Source organism: Colletotrichum paranaense (assembly GCF_030867605.1).
Source record: "Colletotrichum paranaense strain IMI 384185 chromosome Unknown Scaffold_1.1, whole genome shotgun sequence".
Lineage (NCBI taxonomy): Eukaryota > Fungi > Ascomycota > Sordariomycetes > Glomerellales > Glomerellaceae > Colletotrichum > Colletotrichum paranaense.
Genome location: NW_026848959.1, coordinates 4,853,110 through 4,865,992, shown reverse-complemented (window position 1 = coordinate 4,865,992; position 12,883 = coordinate 4,853,110). Strand labels below are relative to the sequence as shown.

Genomic DNA, 12,883 nt, shown 5'->3' with positions numbered 1-12,883 from the left:
TTTTGCGAATAGCTCGGCGCTGCAATTCGGATCTCTTGTCGCTCATTTATATCGTCTACCAGCTGAACAAGTCGAGATGAGACCAACATTAGGACTGCCGGCTTTGGCCGTGGGGTTGAATTTGGCGAGCGTCAGTGCTATCGATGTCACATGGACAGATGAAGGTAGGGTATTTGCGTTTGCCGAGTCGTCTTGCCTTGGCTAACCTATTGCGATGTCAGACTCAATAAAGAGTGCCGCGAGCACGGTCGCATATGGGCTCGTAAAATACTACACTGGTAACAATACTGGCGATACCCCTGGAAACTTACCAGATCCCTATTACTGTAGGTCTAGTCCATAACATTGTCATGGACCTTGTGTTGACAGTTTCAAGGGTGGGAGGCCGGTGCCATGTTCGGCACATTGATAGACTACTGGTGGCTCACGGGCGATGACTCTTACAACACAATCACCACGCAAGCCATGCTGCATCAAGTGGGCGACGACAACGACTACATGCCACAGAATCAAACCCTTACAGAAGGAAACGATGACCAGGGCTTCTGGGCAATGGCCGCCATGTCCGCCGCTGAACACAAATACCCGAATCCGCCAGAGGACTCACCGCAGTGGCTCGCCCTGGTCCAAGCCGTCTTTAACGAGTACGTCAGTCGATGGGATACAGAGAACTGTAACGGCGGTGTGCGATGGCAAATCTTTACGTGGAACGCCGGTTTCGACTACAAGAACTCCATCTCGAACGGGTGCTTTTTCAATGTGGCTGCGCGCCTGGCTCGGTACACGGGGAACACGACATACTCTGACTGGGCAGAAAAGGTCTGGACATGGCAGACGGACGTCGGACTGCTCACATCCGATCACGAAGTACTCGACGGCGTTCACTTTGAGGGAAAATGCCCCAGCTCCACCGACAGCACAAAGTGGTCCTACAACGCCGGCATCTTCCTCTACGGCGCGGCGGTGATGTACAACATTACGGGGAGCGACACGTGGAAGACCCGCCTCGACGGCATGCTCACGGACGTGCAGACGGCGTTTGTCCAAAACGACATCATCTACGAGGCCTACTGCGAGCCGACGGCGCAGTGCAGCCAAGACGCGCAGAGCTTCAAGGGGTATCTCGCCCGCTGGCTGGCCGCCACATCGCAGGTCGCCGCGCACACCGCGGACACCATCACGGCGCTGCTGCTTTCGAGCGGGAAGAAGGCGGCAATCACCTGTTCGGGGTCTCCCGCTTCGGGGTTCAAGGGCCATGCGGGTACCGCGTGCGGTTTCTCGTGGCTGAATGAGACTTTTGATGGGATCGTGGGCGTGGGACCGCAGATGACTTCTTTGCAGATGATCATGTATAACCTAGTCGGGTCGGCTGAGGCGCCCGTCACTGCTACCACGGGAGGAAACTCCACAGGCGATGTAAATGGAGGAAAGACTGATGATGGGTCGGGGTCGTCAAATTCTCTGAAGGCGATCACCACCGCGGACAAGGCCGGTGCGGCCATCTTGACGATAATGGTTTCGGCCAGTGTTGTCGCCGGTAGTGCCTTTCTCATCATGTAGGAGAAGTTTTGTGTTAGTCATTCAGCGAGTTTTGATTTCTTTGAGCAAATGCGAAAGCGAACCCACACCGAGGTGAATCATTCGGTGAAGTACTAACACATGACGGATATGGCTTGACTTGGTGCCAAGGATTTTGAAGCGGAAATGTGAAAGTTTAGTATGCAGGCTCGGCATATCCTGCTCGTGTCGACTGCTCTTTGGCATGTGTTTCGCCTCTGTTTCCCCCTCCGGAAGCGGGGAAGACAAATGCAGTGGGCAAGGTCTCCCAAACTAAACATATTCAGCTTCATGGATTTCGTCAGAGATCTGTGCTGACGCGAAACGAAACTAAGATCGATGTTACGGTACTGTACGCAGTAGACTTTATCAGATCTTGCATGCCGTACATACGTCCGAACAAGCCTTCTCTCAAGGAAAGCATGCATAGCACATGGGGGAAACGTGTCTATTGAATCAACCAGTTGGCTTACTACTTGCATAACGGTAAGATGGTTCGGCCGATTGATAGCAGTCGAAGGAGTTAGTCTTTGGGAAACTAGTCACCAACGCGAATGGTCGCCTTAGGTCATAGGCAGACTTACACAGACCGTTGTAAACCTTTGGTTGGAGACTTGAGAGTTAAGAGTCTTGGGCGCCGTTCTCGGAGATATCGGATATGTCGTGCACCGACCGCCGGCGAGTGCTCATCGTCTCAACCCATGAGAGCCCGAGCCAGGTCGTGTTCCATGCTTGCCAGTCAAGTTGGTAGTCGATGATGTCGTGCGTAAACCGGCGGGAATTACCCAACTCGTTATGAGTAGATAGAATTGACCTCGTGTTTTGTCGATTGACAACGCAACGTAACGCCGAGTATCCAAGATCGTTTTTTCCGAGAAGCTCGGAGGTACTGGCCGACACCGGGTTCTCACCGAACTTCACTTGGGATCGGTGTGTCATTCGAGTCGGGGTCTTTCGGTGAGCTGATTACAGCCTCTCCCGAGGTGAGCTGAGCCAATGGGAAGCGTCGCATTGCTGGCTGTGGTCGATGCAGGCGCCCCGCCCCACCCACTGGCTTGCCGGTCTAAGCTCCGACCTCGATCGGTCCTCCCCCCCTGCTATTCCCATGCTCCCATGCTTTTTTCCCTCCCACTTCATTCTATTCCCGCGCACTGAGGTTGACTGGCATTCGTGCGCTCCAACGTTGGCTCCCGTCCATCTTCCAACCCCCACCTCCCTTTACCCTTACCTTACCTTAGCTGGCTGCTGCTGTTGCGGGTGCTGCTGCGCCTCTCAGTCGCCTGTCTTGTCAAGCCTAACCCACTAATCCCAACAATCCTGCAAGAGTCACCGAACGACAGCTTCCAACGCCAATCGACGAAACACCGAGCGACCAATTTCACAGCTTACCGCCTTTTCAGATAGGCTGCTGTGATTCTGACATGCTCTAGGCTCGATCCTTGTGTCACGGCTGTTGTCTCTGGGTGGGTAAAGCTGGAGCCAAGAGCAAAACAGCGTTGCAGGATCGATCCCCCGCCATTTGTCAGCCTTCTCAGCTCTGGTCGCCAAACTGTGTGTGTCACCATCGCACTCTGTCGAATCCTATCCCTCAAACCCCAAATCAAACCTTCGTGAGCCTCCAGTCTCTTCTCCGACTACAACCGCCACTGCGAACGATCAAATCTCTCTTACGACGTCTGCGTCCCCAGACATCCGACGGACGGCCGACAAAACAGACGCCATGGACAACTTCTCGCCGACAAGTCAACAGTCGAACCCCACGACGCCAGCCAACGCCATGAATGCCAACCCCCACCATTCGCCAAACTCTCCGACCATTCACGACTTTCCTGCCCTCAGCCGACATGGCGCGACCTCTATACCTCCTGATCAACCCGTGGCTATGACGGCCTCCGGCCAGCCAGCCCTCAATCCCCGAAGCTGCGTCACCTGCCGCCGACGAAAGGTCCGCTGCGACAAGCAAATGCCGTGCAGCAACTGCCGCCGCGCCGTCATCCAGTGCATCTACCCGGCCCCCGGCCGCGCCCCTCGCCGTCCCAGACCGAAAGATCCGAATGCGCCGCCCAAGAATTCGAGCGAGCGCGAGGTGGAGCTAATGAAGCGCCTGCGAAAGTTGGAGGGAATCGTTGAGGAGCTTAGTGGCCAGATCGAGGTCGAGAGCGGCACAGGGAGCAACAGCGGTCGCCAGAACTCGAGCACAGGCAATTCGCCCGAGGCTTTTGGTAACGACCTGAGCTCCGAACGCGCCGGTAGCACTTCCAGCGGCGCTGCTGTCATGAGTGCATTCAAGGAGGCCGTGACGCCCAACAGGATGGAGACGGACCCAGAACCCAAGAAGCCTGTAGAGAGGCAAACAGGCATAAGCAGGTCGTTTGGCCGGCTTGTGCTTCACGACAAGGGCAAGACGAGCAGATACGTGAGCAGCGCATTTTGGTCCAAGCTCAATGACGAAGTGAGTCACCCGAGTCATGTTTTGTGCCAAGGTGCTGACAAGGATGCTATAGCTTGACGAGCTTCGAGAAGAGACGCATGCGTTGGATCAAGATACCGATGATTCAGATGTCGAGGACACGCCAGATCACTCTCCAATACAGGATACCGACGCCGCGACGGACCATCATGCCTTTATCCTGGGATATCGGTCTTCCGATGTCGACTTGCGCAAGCTGCATCCCTTGCCATCTCAGATACCCTTCATGTGGCAGGTTTACCAGGAGAATGTGGAACCGTTGCTCAAGATCTTGCATATCCCGACCATGGAGAAGCTCATTCGCGACATGCGACGCAATATCGACGAGCTGACTGCCGGTAACGAAGCGCTGCTGTTTTCCATTTACTATGCAGCAATCACATCCATGGAAGATGAAGAGGTAAGTCCATATCATGTCAAAATCCATCACACTTGACGATGACTAACCAGTTCACAGGTGGAGAAGAACTTTGGATCAAAGAAGGAAGAGATGCTCTCACAGTATCGCTTCGCCCTCGAGCAGGCACTCGCAAAGGCCAACTTCCTCAATACCTCCGACATGGTGGTCCTTCAGGCTTTTGTCATGTTCCTCACGCTGGTCCGCAGGGAGGATGACACCCGATTCTGCTGGACGCTGACCGGATTGGCGATCCGTATCGCACAAGGACTGGGCATCCATCGGGACGGAACAAACTTCAATCTTCCCCCCTTTGAGACCGAAATGAGACGTCGCTTGTGGTGGGCTATCTGCACCCTGGATCTTCGCTCTGCAGAAGAGCTTGGCAGCGATCTCACCATCATCGACCGATCGTTTGACACCGAACTACCCTCTAATTTGAACGATTCAGATATTGAGCCGGGAATGACAGAGGTTCCCAAATCGCGCCTGGGCAAGACCGACTGCGCCGTATCGCTGGTGAGATACGAAATTTGCGCACTGTCACGGCGGTTACACACGGTGGGGTCAGCCATGGCTGGTGTCTGTCCCAAGGACGCTGCATCAAGTCTCGAGGAGCGCGAGCGCATGCTGATCGAAGTTTACGACCGTGTTGAGGAGAAGTTCCTCAAGCATTGCTTCACCGACGACGACCCCCTCTTCTGGATGGCGGCCATGATCGCCCGTGTTATCATGGCGAAGATGAGTCTTGTCATCTATCAACCGATGCTGTTCCCTGGCAACGGCCACGAACTATCCAACGAGATCCGCGACAGGCTCTTCATCTCAGCCATTGAAATCGTTGAATACAACTACATCCTAAACACGGATCCCCGCTGTAAGCAATGGCGGTGGCTTTTCCAGACCTACCGACAATGGCACGCGATTGCCTACATCCTCATGGAAGGCGGGCGTCGGCCATGGTCAGCAACCTCGGAGCGAGGATGGGAAGCTGTCAACAACACGATGCGATTCGATAGAGACCCATCTGAAATTTCGAGGATGGCAGATCATATGGCTGTATGGGTCCCATTACGGAAGCTAAGCGCAAAGGCGACGAAACATCGCGAGGCGGAGATTGTCCGTCTCAGAGCCGATCCGGAAGCAGCACGCCAACTGGACGTGGACGATCGTATGAATCCCATCCCGGCCAGACTTGGACCAGTGCCCGGAATGGAAATCAAGCACCTGCAGATTCGCACCCGCTGGCGCAACCTGGTACGGACGGATGGCGGCTCAAGCCCGCTACCACCGCCGGCAAACAACGTAACGCAAATTCAACCCGTGCAGCAGCAGCAGAGCGTAGCGCCCCGAGGTCCGGTTCCCCAGCCTGCGAACCCGACAGTTCAGGCTCCGACGCCCGCACCGCAGCAGAGGGAACCCGAGTTCATCGACACGGTGATGATGGCGCGCGGGTTCAATCCCAACCATATCTGGGAGTATATCTACCCGACGGCGGAGTCCATGGCAGCCGACCCGAATAACACGCTCTTCCCGCCCAACGCCTCGCAGCGGCAAGCATCGCAGTCTATGATGTCTTCGGCAGTGCCATCGCCCGCAATGTCAACTGGACAGGGTCTTGATAACGATCAGCGACTGAAGCAGCAGGCCATCGCGATGCAGTCACAACCTACGGTAGCGTCGTCTCTGGGGGACAACCAGCCTCCGTGGCTGTGGTCTGACCCGTTCACGTCCATCAATAATGTGCCTGTTGACTCCATGGACGTCAACATGGATAACTTGGATGACTTCAACTGGCAGAATTGGCAGGAGAGCATTAAGGGATTCGAGATGGATCCTGACAACATGCCCCAGAAGGGAGCATGGTAAAGATGTATGATGTTTGCGGTGTAGTATGTGCATGGTTTATTTTGGATATGGATTTTGGATGTCTCCTCTCACGCGAAGGCTCTCGGAGAGCTATGTAATGATACCCTACGGAAGCAGATGTAATGAATGATGAGATACTTTTCACACTTGATGCGGCGCCTCGCATCAACTACGACTGGCGATTATCGACCCCATGCTTCATTGGTTTGCACCTCTCCGCCGTCACAGCATCCGCTTAAACCTCAATCCCGTCCGCCCACATCCACTCGACGCCGACCTAACCACCACCGCCATCTCCACGCCCTTGCCCTAACAGCGGGCTTCTCGTCCACGACCTTCAACAATGACTTGGTCTGGTGGTGTAGTTGGTTATCACGTCAGTCTAACAGCCCGAGAGCCTCATCTCTCTCGTCTGCCACACTGAAGGTCTCCGGTTCAAGTCCGGGCTAGATCATCACATGGGCGATTGGTTTAGTGGTATAATGACCGCTTAGCATGCGGTAGGTCCTGGGTTCGATTCCCAGATCGTCCATCTTTTTTGAGGAACTCAGGTATGGGTTGTTGTGGTGATGTTGTGGTTGATGTTTTGAGGTTTTGGCTGCCTTTGGTGGTGATGCTAAGCCCTGTGTCGCAACAGTAAGTGGTGTGCGGGGCTCTGTTTTGTCAGCGACTTCTTTCCTTGCCCAATGTGCCCTACGTATCTTTCAGAATGTCAAAATCGATTAAAGAGCCATTGTTACAGATTGCAAGTGTACTCTTACCCACAGCCTGGAGGCGAAGTACGAACGAAGTGTATTGATGGGGTGAGATGGTGTCACCTCAAGCAAGAACAAACACAGTTTGCCCAAGGCTGACCAGGCTGATTTTCCTAGGTGGCCCCGCAAACTGCAGCTATGCGACCAAGCCGATCAATACTTTTTTTTTACCCTTTACCAACGACCTGTGCCCTCCATTCACCGGCCCAACAGATTGCGACCAACGTGAACAGCATCCCTTGTCCAACAAAGACGAAGTAAACACATTTGCCGTCCTGAATGTGCTCGATAGGTCTCGAGCCGAACAAAGAGCGATTCCAGTGAAGGGAGCGTTTGGGTTTGGTATATGAGTCAACCTCTACCCTGGTGAATTACTACTCATTCTCCATCAGTTCAAGTCAGACCAGCTTCAGCACCACGACGCTTGCAACCAAGAGATATCTCTTTCTTGTTTGACGCACTTTGAAAGGCTTGCGCTGCGAATTCTGCCTGTTCACTTCTTTTATAGCTTTGGAAAGGTCGCAGGGCAAACATGGCGGCCCCAACCCCCGAGGAGAACCCCAACTTCGTTCACACCCGCTCGGGCGTCTCGGCCATCATCGAGCGAAATGGCATGGTAATTGTCGGAAAGCGCTTGGGTAGTCATGGCGCAGGTGAGATTTGAAACCCACAGCCCTCATAACCAGAAAACATGATGATGGCTGCCTTCAGAGTCGTTCCCGGGTTCCTCATAATTCCGGCTGTTATCCAAGTCGTGCCAAAACTTTGCTAGCCACTTCGCTCCGCAAGCTGACTAATTTGTGAACGAACAGGCAAGCTACAAATGCCCGGCGGACACGTTGAGAAGAACGAGCATCCCTTCAAGTGCGCAGTGCGAGAGACGTTTGAGGAGACCGGTCTTGTTGTCAAAGCCATCAAGAAGGGGCCATGGACAAGTGATGAGTTCGAGAAGGAGGGGAAGCATTATATTACCACTTTTGTGTGGTGTAAGATGGAGGATGAGACTGCTGAGCCTGAGGTGAGTGGAAGAACGCCCGGAACCCTGCCCCGAGTCTCCTCAGTCTCGTGAATGAGCTAGGATGATATTTGGAAGCTTGAGGGAAGGCGAAGACATAACTTGACTGACTTTCAGTTTAAATAGCGAAAGGAGAAGAATAAGTGCGAAGGGTGGGTGTGGAAGTCGGCGCAGGAGCTCAGAAATGACATCAATCAGGGCAAGGGGTTTAAGCCGCTGGAGAATCTCCTAGCAGAAGATGATGTTGAAAACGGCGTTTTTGAGCAACTTGAAAAGCGTGCTGAGGCCCACGAGAAGTCCGTTAAGCTAGCTAAGAAGGCTAAGCTCGCTGAGCAGACCCAGGTCGATGAGCAGGCTACAGACGTAGAAGAAGACACTGCGCAGCAGAGCGTCTAGACCTCGCATTGAACATCAGGGCCGAGAGTTTTAGGGCCCTAGGACGTCAGCATTTGCTTTTACGTCATTGAAGTACCGCAATTACATCGTAAGAGAGAAAAAAAAGGAATAGAAAAACCAGTACATACTGAATGTCTTGCGCAAACAGGCGTAGAGTCTGCGAGAACCAGCAACAAAAGTCGCAGCATACCCGGGGGCGGCCCCGTGGTGTCATGCATGATTTGCTCCTTCGGATATCTCGCACTTTGCCCAGAATACCCACAAGCACTTGTATCCGTAGTTGGGCTGATGGGGTTACCTTGAATCATCAACAACCATGTACGGGATGGTGTTTGCAGATCTCACTGTGGCAGAAAATGGGCGGAGACGCAGCTACGGCTTCGAGATTCAAGCTTTCGGTGGTTGAAAAGTGGTTAGACTGAGCCCAGGGCCGGGCCATTGGGAACCAAAGTCCCTTTTCAAGCACCTTCCTGCGCTGCTGCGCGTGGCAATCGGGGATGGCTTGGGCCACTGCGGGCGAGAACTTTGGGAAAGGTACTTGGGCTGATTCCCTGGATTGACGGAAAGTCTCGATGACGTCCCAATTGCTGTAGCTACCTATGTGTGGGTGAGCGATGGAGGTGATGATGCGATGTGGAAGATGTTACCGCCCCCAATGCCTGTGATATCGATTCTCAAAGAAGGAGCCGAATCATGCTTCAAATTAACTGGCAGTCAGTCTACAGAGCAGAGGCGGACAGTGGACGTGGACAAAGCAAGGGTAGATCCGCGGCAGCCCGGTACATCGTTCGCAAAATTCACTTAGCCCTGAAATGTCAAAATAAGAATGAAATATTCGTACTCTTTAGAATTCAGTTTTGGCCCCGAAGACCTCCGAAAGTACGGGCCCTACGGAGCACGGATACGAACAATTCAGCGAGTCTCAAGTCTCAGCGGCGGCCGACCCCTGTCCTCTTCTGACGGAGGCTGCAGCCGAAATTTGTCAATTCGAAATTTGGCTGTCACTTTACCGGGGGCTGCGGCTGCAATCCTTCTGCCTGGAGGATTTGCTTCAGGCCTTACTCCGTACAGGTGGCTCCATCTTGAACACGACGTCAACTCCGCGCTGGAAGAGGGTTCTGGGTAGGAAGTGAGGAGATGCTTCTTCGTTTTAGCGTTGTTGGCTGTTGCCTTGGTAAAGTAGACAAGTGGAGAGTATGAAAAAGGAATGTCGACATCTGTTTAAGCATGTCGGATGTGAACTCCGTTGAATGGTGGACTCGCTGGGGTTTGCAGGGTTGGCCTCCATCGTTCAGGTCTGTCGTGTGGTTTCTGAGGAATCGACTGCTGGGTTCTCGTATGTGACTACAACCCATCATTCTTGGTATTTGAACTTCCCGAGCACCTGGAATCAATACATCTTCCGATCTGATGGGTCGAGGAGGAGGTCTCGTTGGCCGCGAGCAACTCGACCTCAAAGCTGGCGATGAAACTCTGTAATATGCTGTGATTGACCAGTTTGCCGCGCAGACTGTGTTGGCAGCCGGGTCATTTAGACGAGTGCCTCAAGCGGCAATTTCGCAGCGATCAGTGGCTTAGAATAGGCCAGGGCTTCCCCTCAGGAAGTATGGGCTTGGCGGCTACCGTTACATCTTCCTGCAGCCCTGATACGAGTCTATCGAAAGCATGAGTTGATGAGGCCGTTCCTACATGAGATGGTAGGGTGCCATTGGCAGCTCAGCTCTACTGCGACTGTGTCAGTAAGAGACTGAGAGCCAGGGAAAGAGGCAAAGTTCCAAATCTCACTTGCATCCCGCTGGCCCTGCCATCTCAACCTCCCCAAGTGCACGGCCGCTTGCAGAGTTATTCGACCACCTTAATGGGCTGCCTAGGCCTACTAGGTCATCTTCTTGTCGCCCTGCCGCACCCCCTAGCTAGCGGGCGCAACAGCGCCAAGGATCATGACCTTGCCCGCTGGACACCATCTCGTTGCCTACGAGTTTTGATGGGGGATCCATTAACACAGCTTTTGATGCTGCTATTCCCATTGGGGAAGTGTTTTTCGATATGGAGTGCTCGATTCGAGTAAAGAGAAAACCAAAGTCCCTATTCCCAAGCCCACGAGCGTCAATGGTGCTGCCCGCTCATAGTGGGACGGGCAAGGGTGAGGAACATGACTTGATTCTTGCTTTTCTCCAACAGGTCGATCATTCAACACGGTCTACGGAGCCTTGGAGGATCACTTGTCCTGTGCGTCTCCCCTGCTCTTGAAGGTTGATGAAGGCAATGAAGGATGGGCCTGGGCTCTAATAATCTGCTTGCTGCTGGTCATTCTCTTCTGGGTGTTGTAAGTGTATATCTTGGCTGCCACCCCTCCGAACCAGCTCGAGATGTGGTCCTTCAGAAATTTTGCCTTCTGAATTCATGCCCTTTCACTAAATCGTCACGGTCAACTTGGCACTCTTGATCTCAGTCATTACTTAATACACAAGCATCTATCCATCGAGTTGATTAGTGGTGGACATAGACGAGGGGCGTATCACATCATTCCATTCAACAATGCCATCAAGTTCACCGGAAAGACACTTGGTCGCACCGGACAACAGCAACATCGCTTCCAGACAGGCATCCCAAGACTCGGACCGCGAAGTAAAATACCAGACAGGATTGATGCCCGCCGAATATGCGGGCCTCGAGGTGGCCTCGCCCTCACCGGGCATGAAGTACTACCAGCCTGCGCCGGGCGCCGCCCCTGAACCGGTACCGGCACCTGCCCCAGGCGGATACGCGCCGTACCAAGATCAAGATCAGCAATACGGCTCCGGGTACGAAAGCCACCAGTACCCCGCACACTCAACGGCCGGAACGGGGTACGGCGGAAGCCAAGCGGAGATGCCGCCAAAGAAGGATAAGAGGATATGGGGCATCCCGGTGGCGACGTTTTGGGTAGCTATCGTCGCGTTGGTCTTCTTTCTGGGGACGATTGGGGCGTCTGCTGCAGCGGGAACGATCGCACAGGCGCATGCGGCGTATGTGCAGACGTGCCAAGCGTAAGTGAACATGAGCAGCCAAATTTTGGAAGCAACAGAGTCTGACACTAGAGCAGCAAACTTGAGCAATCATCATCTCCATCAGCGTGCGCTTCGAGCGGATCATCAGCAGCATCCGCATCCGCATCAGCCTCGGGAGCCTCAGCACTCTCAGCATCCGCCTCAGCAACAGCATCATCAGTATCCTCCACTTCGACCTCACTCGCCTATATCCCGCTCCCAGGCCAAGCCTCCTCGATCCTAGGCGAAGCGACAACGAATTGCCCCGATCTTAGTTCAGAGAACAAGACGTACACAGTGCCGAACTCGAATCTGCGCTTCGTGCGCGAGTGCGGCAACAATTACCCGATGAACGACCTGGGCCACATCCCGCTGACGAGGATGGAAGACTGCATGAACCTGTGTGCGGCACTTGCTGTCACGACGCAGAGCGCTGATGGGCCATGTGTGGGTGTGGCGTGGGTTACGGCGGGGAAGCAGGGGACGGATGAGAATTATTGCTGGTTGAAGAGTGCCAAGGGGGCGCCGGATCCGAAGGCGAATATTGAAGCTGCGTGGCTTGTGAGGACATGAGAGAGGTGCGAGGCGGTGATGAGTTAATCTTGGGAGTGAGATGAGCGAAATGTGATAAGAATGAGATGAGAATGAGATGGGATGGGATGGGACACTTCTGAGCGGCGTTGTCGTCGGCATACTCTAATACCACGATTATCATATTCATCTCTGGCAATTAATACTCCTACGATACCTTGAACGAAATTCAATGTTAGCTACTTGTAAGTGGATAGACTGAGTTGAGCAGATACTTCCAGGCTTGAAGATTTCACGGCACCAATCAATCATACTTTGACTACGCTCGAAAAGATGGCGGCTGCATTTGAGCGTGCGGAGGCTGGGCGAAGTCGGGTTTTCTTTGTATTTCATGTGACGACCTGACATTGCGCTCATAGCAAAAACACGGCTTCAGTCTTCCACAATCCATTCCGAGCCGAGAGGAGACCGCTCATGAAGACATCTCGGATGCGCCGGTCTTAACTCCGGCCAGTCGGGACCAGTGGCCGGGCCCTATTCCGTACATAGTATTCCGTAGTGAGTTTGGCGTTGTTTTACGTGGTCGTACCGTGATTAAAGGGAGAGAGATCACGGTTCACTAAGGTTTCCGTCAGGGGATCAGGGGGGATGACCTCACCAGACGCGTTCATCCTTATGGATGCTTAGGTAGCGACGCGACTCAACTTACCTGAAATAGTTTCAACGAGCACTTCATCAATCACCTTCGTCGAAACAAACCTGGCCTGAGAAGCTTGCCATCTCGCAAATTCTCTGAGTCATACACCTGATCTTCAAACTGTCAAACACCCAGCCAACCCCTGTTGGCATTCTTACGACGCGTGC

The 12,883-nt window shown here is 53.6% G+C and overlaps 5 protein-coding genes across 5 annotated transcripts; all 5 read left to right on the top strand.

Moving 5' to 3' along the window:
* Positions 1–76: 76 nt before the first annotated feature.
* On the top strand, positions 77–1,560 carry CPAR01_01684 (glycosyl hydrolase family 76; the record flags this gene model as incomplete). The annotated part of the gene is made up of 3 exons (XM_060485973.1): positions 77–164; positions 222–326; positions 377–1,560. 3 exons carry the CDS (start codon positions 77–79, stop codon positions 1,558–1,560), a joined length of 1,377 nt encoding a protein of 458 aa, XP_060356830.1.
* A 1,717-nt stretch (positions 1,561–3,277) lies between these two features.
* Positions 3,278–6,293, top strand: CPAR01_01683 (fungal specific transcription factor domain-containing protein; the record flags this gene model as incomplete). Its single annotated transcript, XM_060485972.1, has 3 exons — positions 3,278–4,009; positions 4,062–4,427; positions 4,485–6,293. 3 exons carry the CDS (start codon positions 3,278–3,280, stop codon positions 6,291–6,293), a joined length of 2,907 nt encoding a protein of 968 aa, XP_060356829.1.
* A 1,287-nt stretch (positions 6,294–7,580) lies between these two features.
* Positions 7,581–8,459, top strand: CPAR01_01682 (uncharacterized protein; the record flags this gene model as incomplete). Its single annotated transcript, XM_060485971.1, has 3 exons — positions 7,581–7,701; positions 7,861–8,066; positions 8,190–8,459. The coding sequence occupies 3 exons, from the start codon at positions 7,581–7,583 to the stop codon at positions 8,457–8,459; spliced, it is 597 nt and encodes a 198-aa protein (XP_060356828.1).
* Positions 8,460–10,155: 1,696 nt separating this feature from the next.
* CPAR01_01681 (uncharacterized protein) lies at positions 10,156–10,527 on the top strand (the record flags this gene model as incomplete). Its single annotated transcript, XM_060485970.1, has 1 exon — positions 10,156–10,527. A coding segment is annotated over one exon (372 nt), but the record flags the coding sequence as incomplete, so codon positions are not given.
* A 470-nt stretch (positions 10,528–10,997) lies between these two features.
* On the top strand, positions 10,998–12,061 carry CPAR01_01680 (uncharacterized protein; the record flags this gene model as incomplete). The annotated part of the gene is made up of 2 exons (XM_060485969.1): positions 10,998–11,488; positions 11,545–12,061. The coding sequence occupies 2 exons, from the start codon at positions 10,998–11,000 to the stop codon at positions 12,059–12,061; spliced, it is 1,008 nt and encodes a 335-aa protein (XP_060356826.1).
* Between the last annotated feature and the right edge of the window lie 822 nt (positions 12,062–12,883).